Here is a 7,304-nt window from a genome sequence, read left to right on the forward strand (position 1 = left end):
ACCCCCACGCGTCCTTCTTCAACAACCCCGACTAATGACTTCAACGACTGCACATTGCTCACGCACGACTTTTGGGACACGGAAGGCAAAAAGGGGGCCCCCCGCATTTACACACTGGGACGGAATCCAAAATCTCGCACAGGGCCGGGCCGGGCCGGGCTGGGCTGCGGGATCTTTTTTCAACAAAAAAGGCGTTGGCTATGCGGTAGCAAGTGATTCCCCTCCAAAGAAGAGCGAGACACCACGCAGCGGCGTGGCGCTTTCCCATGGTTTCCTTTGTTGATTTTGCTTTTGATTTTGTACATCCGTCAAGGGTTTGGCGGATGAGAGATGAGAGCACCGTGCGCGCCGTCGAGATACAAGGCGGAGCGCGCAGGCTGGCGATAACATACCCAGGCCCGTCAACCGTGGCCGCCCCTTTGCAGCTAATAGACTGTGACAACACCAACCCTTTTGCCACGCGTGAGGTTTGACTGCCACCTCGACCATCACTAGTGTCAGAGGACTTGTATAGACGCTTATGAAAATTCATATTCGCTGTCAAACTCTGCTCGACCTAGAACTACCTGCTATGTTCATGTGGCGTTTACGAGGAGCATGTTTTCAATTGTTCGGATTCTTGTTCCACCTCAGCGACACAGTTAGGTCGTCCTACGCGCCCTGACGTCTTCTCTGCCAACACCACCTCTTGTATTGCACCACCTCAACTGCCCAAGGCAGGGCCGGCTTGACGGCCCCTTCAATCTCACCCGTTGCTAACTTGTGAGCAAAAATGTCCGGGGGCAAGGCATAGTCTCCGCTAGGTAGACCCGTGAGCACCCACCCTCGAGCCAGTCGAACATATGTCCATATGTCCGGAGTCCGTATCGTCCTCAGGTCGTGTTGAGGTGCAAAACCACGCGGCACCTCCAGTGGCCCGTATCCGGCCATCTTTGACAACGCGGGGGCTCTCCAGTAAGGCTGCGGTCCACCCTAAGGTCCAGCGACGGGGATCTTCTGCTCTGGTACTATGCTGCGCAGCTCCCCTTGCTTGATGGCCGACACAACATTGGATATGGTCCACTCCTCCATCTTGGTCTGCGTCTCTTCAGTCCACGTGCCCATGTGTGGAACTATCAGCACGTTGGGATTGGCAAGGAGACCCTCGTGGACTTGCGGCTCGTTTTCGTAGACGTCGAGGCCGGCCGAGGCGACATGACCCTTGTCAAGAGCGGCGACGAGCGCGTTTTCGTCAATGACGGCACCCCGGGCTGTGTTGACAACGATTACGCCTTTCTTCATTATTTCAAACTGCGGGGTCGAGATGATGTGTCTGGTATTGTCCTGGAGTTTCAAAGTCAGCCAGGCAAAAGACATACTGCAGCCACGAGGATATACTCACATTCAGAGGTAGATTGAGACTGATGACGTCGCTCGTCTTGAGTAGCTCGTCGAAATTGACGTACCGGGCCTCACACTCGGCCTCCAGTTCAGGGGCAATGGGTTTGCGGTTGTGATACTGGATCTTCATGCCAAAGACGCGGGCCTTGCGGGCCATGTTGCGACCAATGCCGCCCATGCCTAGGATACCGAGGACCTTTCCCTGAGGGTCGTGGCCGAGGGCGGGCAGCCTCTTGCCACGCCACTCTCCTTTCCGCAGCGAGGTGATGCTACTGTTCAGGTTACGTAGAGCACCGAGCATGAGCCAGATGCCAATGTCTGCCGTGGCATCGTCGACAGCGGTCGGTGTGTTGGAGACGCGTATGGGAGGTTTATCCTCAAGGAAGGCACGGTTGCTGCAAGCAGCAATATCAATTTGGTCGTACCCGGCGCCTGAGGCAATGTCAGTCAAAGATTGGCCGAGCGCTCGGGTGGGAAATGTACCGTTGTGGCATATAAAAATGAGTGAGGCCGGGAGGGCGTCGATGAGTTCGCTGTCAATTCGCCCTGTGATCTTGACCGAGTCAAAGGTGCGGTAGGCGATGGTCGCGCCGTCAAAGGCACCGCTGCGGCATTCTTTGATGAAGTCCTCCCGGTTTGTAGACTCGGGCACGACAATTTCCGCAATCTCTTCGACCTGCTTCCAGGCATCGAAAGCACTGTGAGATGTAAGCCATTCTGGTGCTAGTTGCTGCAGGCCGCCTGTGAAGTCCGATATTGTGCAGAGCTTCCCACCTACCTCTCGATAATTCCCAAGCGCAGAACCTTGGGCCGCCAGGAGGCACGAGATGGGGGAGTCATTATGGGTTCCCTTTTTAGCAATGCGGATCCACGTGGTAAACGGTACTGCAGCTGATAACCGGATGCGTCAATGAAGATGTCTCGGGTAGTTGGTTGTTTAATTCAGGTTGGTGCCGTTGTGTGTGTCGTTCGCGGGGTCAATTGTGGTTGTTGATCAGTGGGTGGCAGTTGCCTTATCTCGGGGTCCTGCCTAGGGACTTTTTTTGGCGGGGTGATCGACGCGCGGGGTGAAAAGTGGCGGGAAGGAGCTGGGGGTATCTGGGAAAAGGAGCAGGAGAGAGGCACTCGTCTCCCAACCGCGACCCCATGTGATAATATAAGACGTTGGGGCTCGCCTGCCGTGATTTGATTCCTTAGATTTGGAAATGACGCGACGGGGTGATTCGGAGCTTGCGTCGGAAGGCATGGGCCATGAGTCCCCCATTCAGCGCAAGGCAAGGCCTCGTTGCCAGCACACAATACAGCTCAGGCGCCCTGACGACATGTACCCGATGGTCACAAAGCGAACCGGACGAGACCGTGATCGCTGCGGCATCGTCATCGGTCCAAGGCGGCACAGAAACGACAGGGTAGCAAAACTGCCTCATAGAACGGCGACATTGGGTCCGGCCGGCACGCCCTAAGGCTTGGCCAGGCGGCCATGGTCCTGGTTTTACCTCATTCTCGCCTCTGCTACTGCTGCTGTGAAGACCTGCTGTGCAAATCTGTATCCCCCGGTCCTTGCTGACAACGCTTGTAAGTGTATCTCTTGTCTGCCATGACTTGTGTGTCGCGGTCCGTTACTGCAAAGGCTGCTGCTGTTCGCCGGCCTCCTCGGTGGTATCAATTTGCATGACATCGCCTTGCACTACAGACGACGTGCGATAAACGGCATTGCGTCAGATAGATAAGCTGCGGTCCAATGCAGCTCAATCACCTCGTGCAGGATGGGCCAGCCTCGACTGCTCGTTCGAAACAGCGACGCACCGTCGATCCATCCTGATATCACCCTGCGAAAGCGCTCCCTCTGCGAGATAGAGTATCATCCTCACAGGCACATCCAGCATGAACCTATCTGTCATGTCTCGTACCCGCAGTCAGAGAAAAAACACAGCAGACAAGATAGCGCACAGCATCGACGCAGTTCCGGCCCGACCATCCCCTCCGGCCGGCTTCGGCGGCAAAAGTGGGACCCCGCCAATCCCGCACACCGCCACGACGCACCGAACAACCACAACGGGCGAGCCCAGACCGAGGGCGCACACCAGAGACAGGTCAGCCAACAGGGGATTATGGAGCGATATGTCCCGACCAGTGTCCCGTACCACACCACGGCCTGAAACTGCCAACCAGCGCCCAGCTAGGATGCCCCGTGCATGGCTCTCCTGCAGCCTCTTTCAGCATTGGTATCCAGGGCCATGTCGCCATCATAGCTACCGCGGGGGGAACCCGTCCTGTGGGCTGTGCCCTCGCACCCGATCAAGGGAAATGGTCTCAAGATGGAACTTGATGAATTTGAGGAATCTCTTCAGCGGCTGCACTACTGCCCTAATCTCAGTGCCTTCCCGCTCTTGCTTTTCACTTAATGTACATGAAGCTGCCATCCGCCGCCGCTGAGCTGCTGACCTCTCCAACTCCGAGGTGCCGATCGCCATGCACCTATACTTTTTTGACTGTGCTACTGATACAGCGTGCAGGCTCGAAATGCAAGCAACCGATGCAAGGCCGTGAATATTGCACAGAGAACCCGCAGGACCGATGGTCGTGGGGGGAAAACGTAAAGAAATGGAAACCAATGACTCCGTCCGACCGATTGACGCCAATGAGCCCAGCGTTTCGTTAAAAAGGCCGTACACGGCTACTCCTCCCACGACTGCTTCAGCACGCCCGTGTTGTTGAGGCGTCCGATATTGACGCCGGGGTTGATAAAGGACTGAATGGCAATCTCGCTGAAGCGACGCACAACGTTTGTCGTGCCACCAGACACCTGCGCCTCCCTGCGGATGAAGTTGCTGGCAACAAACAGACGGTTCTTCGGTTCGGATTCATCGGCCTGCTGCGGAATCGATGTCTCGTACCCAGGATCGAGTCTTGGCGCCAGCTCACGCGCAATCGCAATCGAGTACAACAGGTCGCGGTTCTCCTGACCGTCTAGGAGGGTCCTTATTCGGTTCAGCGCCGTCTCTCGCTCATCGTGCTTGCTCTCATACGTCGTGTCGGGGAGGCAGAGGAAGTGCGCCAGGTTGTACCAGAATTCGTATTCCCGCACGCGGTTCGTGTCGCTGTCGGCTCGAGGCGCCGTCAAGGGGTTGGCCGACATCATGAAATCGCCACGGAGGAGAACGTCGACAACAAAGACCCGGTTGCGAACCTCGACGGGGTCGGTTGGTGGTGGAAGAGGGTCATGCGGTCCCGCTTTGGAGAGGCTCGGTGGGACCACAGCCAAGGGAAGAGTTGCCAGTGTCCAGGTAAGACGCGTCTCGAGAACGCCTGATGCGTTCAAGCTGGCGCGGTCGTTGACGTGTGTCTTTTCGATACACTTGAGAAAGGCAGCAAAGACGTCCCGCGCACCACGTAGGTCACGGTAGAGATTCAGGGTTGATGGGTCCGTCATCATGCAGCCGAACCAGCGCGTCTCGAAGAAGGAATCGAGTCCAAAAGCGTACACTTCATGGTAGACGCGGGTGATTTCCTTGGCCACCTCCGGTGTAACCTGGCCGTCTCCCTCGGAAGGAGGTGATGGTGCGGGGCCTAGCAGGTCCAGGATTTGTTCAATCTTCATCTTTTTGGCTGAGAGAGTCGCGCGTGAGCCGGAGGATCCAATCAAATCAACAGTAAGGGGCAGGTATAGGCAGGAACGGAAAGGGGCGAGGGAGGGGGACGGCACCTCTCAAGGTCAGGTTGCCGCCGGTCGCGGATTGCTGGCCGGAAGCAAAATTTGGTGTTGATGCGAGCATGGGCAGGTTCTGCAGCGCAGGATCAATGGCCGTTCCGTAACCGTCCGCTTTGGCCGAGGCGGGAGAATTCAGGGCTGAGTCGAAGTGGGTGCTGGCCGATGGGGGAGGGCCGTAGGAGCTCGGCAGGACCGAAGGCTGCGAACCATAGGGATTGGAAGGCTGTAGTGGTGCAGGGGGTAGTGACGAAGGAACGGTTGGCGTTGATACGGGGGATTGGTGGTGACTGTTGAGGGCCGGCTGAATGTTTGAAGGTCCAGGCTGTTGCTTGAAGATGGGGTCGTATCCGGCGCAGTCGCGCTTGGACTTTTTGCAGTTGTTGCATGTCGGCTGGGCTTCATCGCACTATGTGGGACAAATAAAGTTAGCATGCTCTTCCATAATCATCATGATCATTGTCGCGGTGAGCATCCCTCATGAGGCGCGTCCAACCCCACCACGAAGAAACGTTTGCCCGGCGCTCCATACTAGCCGCGGATCACCTGCCGAGTGACATCGGATGAACGAACGGGGTGATTCTCGCTTCGCAGTAGCTCGAGATCAAGCGACCGCAAGCGACTCCAAGCGGCGTCTCGCCAAAACCCACCACCGCCACACCTCGTTCAACCCATTTCCTCTTGTTTCATGACTCCTGTGTATCCCGACTTCTTTCATCTCCAAGTCCCGCTTTTCTTTTCTTTCCTTTCGGCCTCCTGTCTCCGCATACGAACAAAACGCTCCCAAAGAAATAAGCAAGAAAGAAAGGAGCGACCAACCTTGATGCGGCGTTTGCGACATGTTAAGCATCCCGTCTTTGTTCGTCTTTTGATTTCCTGCAGAAAAGAATACTGATTAGCGAGGGATCCTGTGTGGCGACGGGTCTCGCCGTCGTAAGTCGGGTCAACCCAGAAGCCCATGACGTCGTACCTTCTTTGGTCCACGGGGACCGCTTCCGTACCGCATGTCGTGCGGGGGGATGGCATATCTAATGTTGTCGGAAGGCAATTGGTAAGGGTTCGGAGCCATTGACATGTGGTTATAGTACGGCATGCTCTGGGGGTGTCCCATGGACATGGGCATGTTCATGGGTTGTGGCGGCGCATGAGGCGAGCCATGCTGGTGAGAGTGCTGGTGATGTTGCTGCTGTTGTTGTGGTGGTGGCGGCGGCGGCGGAGGCGGCTGGTGTTGTGGCTGCGATTGTAACGCATCAAAGCTCTTGACGCTCGGCAATGACACCTGAGCACCGGGACTCGCTCGATATGGGTCGATTGAAGCTTGCTGCGGAGGACCACCATATCCGTACGGGCCAACAGGCGCGCCAGCAGGAGATCCGTACGTATTCGGGCTCGGATAGGTCCCTGGCGGCCGGTGAGGTCCAGTAGGGTGTTGTCCATGCGACATGGCGGGCGAGGAGGACGACCTCGCGTCGCCGTTTTGCTGGACAGCGTCGGTTGTCGAGACAGCGTTGGTCGTCGAGACGGCGGCGGCAGGAGCGGCAGGAGGAGGAGGAGGAGCGGCGGTCGAAGCAACGGCGTTGACGAGGGTTGATGCGTCAGATTCGGGTGCGGTTGGGGTCGCGTGCGCTGGTGATAGACTCGCAGAAACGTTCACAGGCGTAGCAGACGTCGGGTTCGTCGAGGGTGCGGTGGTCGTGGGCTGAGGCGACGGTTGAGAAGCGGCGGCGACGGCTAGGGAAGGAGGCGTCGAAGTCGAGGTGAGAAGAGGAGGAGAGGTGGGAGGAGGAGGAGGAGGAGGGGCAGCAACGGCGGTTGACGAGGAGGTCGTCGACGCAGAGGCGTCACCGGCAGGCTCTTGAGAGGTGTCGTTTGGAGCCATTTGGGATTTTAATTAGAAATTTTTATGGAGCCACGATTTGACGTCTCGATGGACAAGGGGAAGGGGGCAGAGGAGGCGCGACCACCCCTGAGCCGGGAGGGCGACGGCGGGCAGGCTGGCACGATCGGGGGGTGTGCGAGGGGAGAGGGTTGCGTCCCTGACGTCTGTCCCCGGTGCTCGTACAGGCACTGTGAGCCGCGGCGGCCACCGGGCAGCGGCGCAGGTAAGGGGGGGTTGCTGTATGCTTGATCGGATCTGTCCTTGTCCAGTCGAGTGGCGCGGGAGCAAGCCCAGGTCGAAAGAGGCCGGGCGGCGGAGGAGCAGGACGACCAGAAG

General features: G+C 57.6%; 2 protein-coding genes across 2 annotated transcripts; both read right to left on the reverse strand.

Moving 5' to 3' along the window:
• Positions 1-972: 972 nt before the first annotated feature.
• VDAG_07815 (glyoxylate reductase) lies at positions 973-2,220 on the reverse strand (the record flags this gene model as incomplete). The annotated part of the gene is made up of 4 exons (XM_009652581.1): positions 973-1,323; positions 1,382-1,812; positions 1,864-2,078; positions 2,159-2,220. The coding sequence occupies 4 exons, from the start codon at positions 2,218-2,220 to the stop codon at positions 973-975; spliced, it is 1,059 nt and encodes a 352-aa protein (XP_009650876.1).
• A 1,837-nt stretch (positions 2,221-4,057) lies between these two features.
• Positions 4,058-6,968, reverse strand: VDAG_07816 (negative acting factor; the record flags this gene model as incomplete). Its single annotated transcript, XM_009652582.1, has 3 exons — positions 4,058-4,950; positions 5,087-5,498; positions 6,060-6,968. 3 exons carry the CDS (start codon positions 6,966-6,968, stop codon positions 4,058-4,060), a joined length of 2,214 nt encoding a protein of 737 aa, XP_009650877.1.
• Between the last annotated feature and the right edge of the window lie 336 nt (positions 6,969-7,304).

This window comes from Verticillium dahliae, genomic scaffold, assembly GCF_000150675.1.
Source record: "Verticillium dahliae VdLs.17 supercont1.18 genomic scaffold, whole genome shotgun sequence".
Lineage (NCBI taxonomy): Eukaryota > Fungi > Ascomycota > Sordariomycetes > Glomerellales > Plectosphaerellaceae > Verticillium > Verticillium dahliae.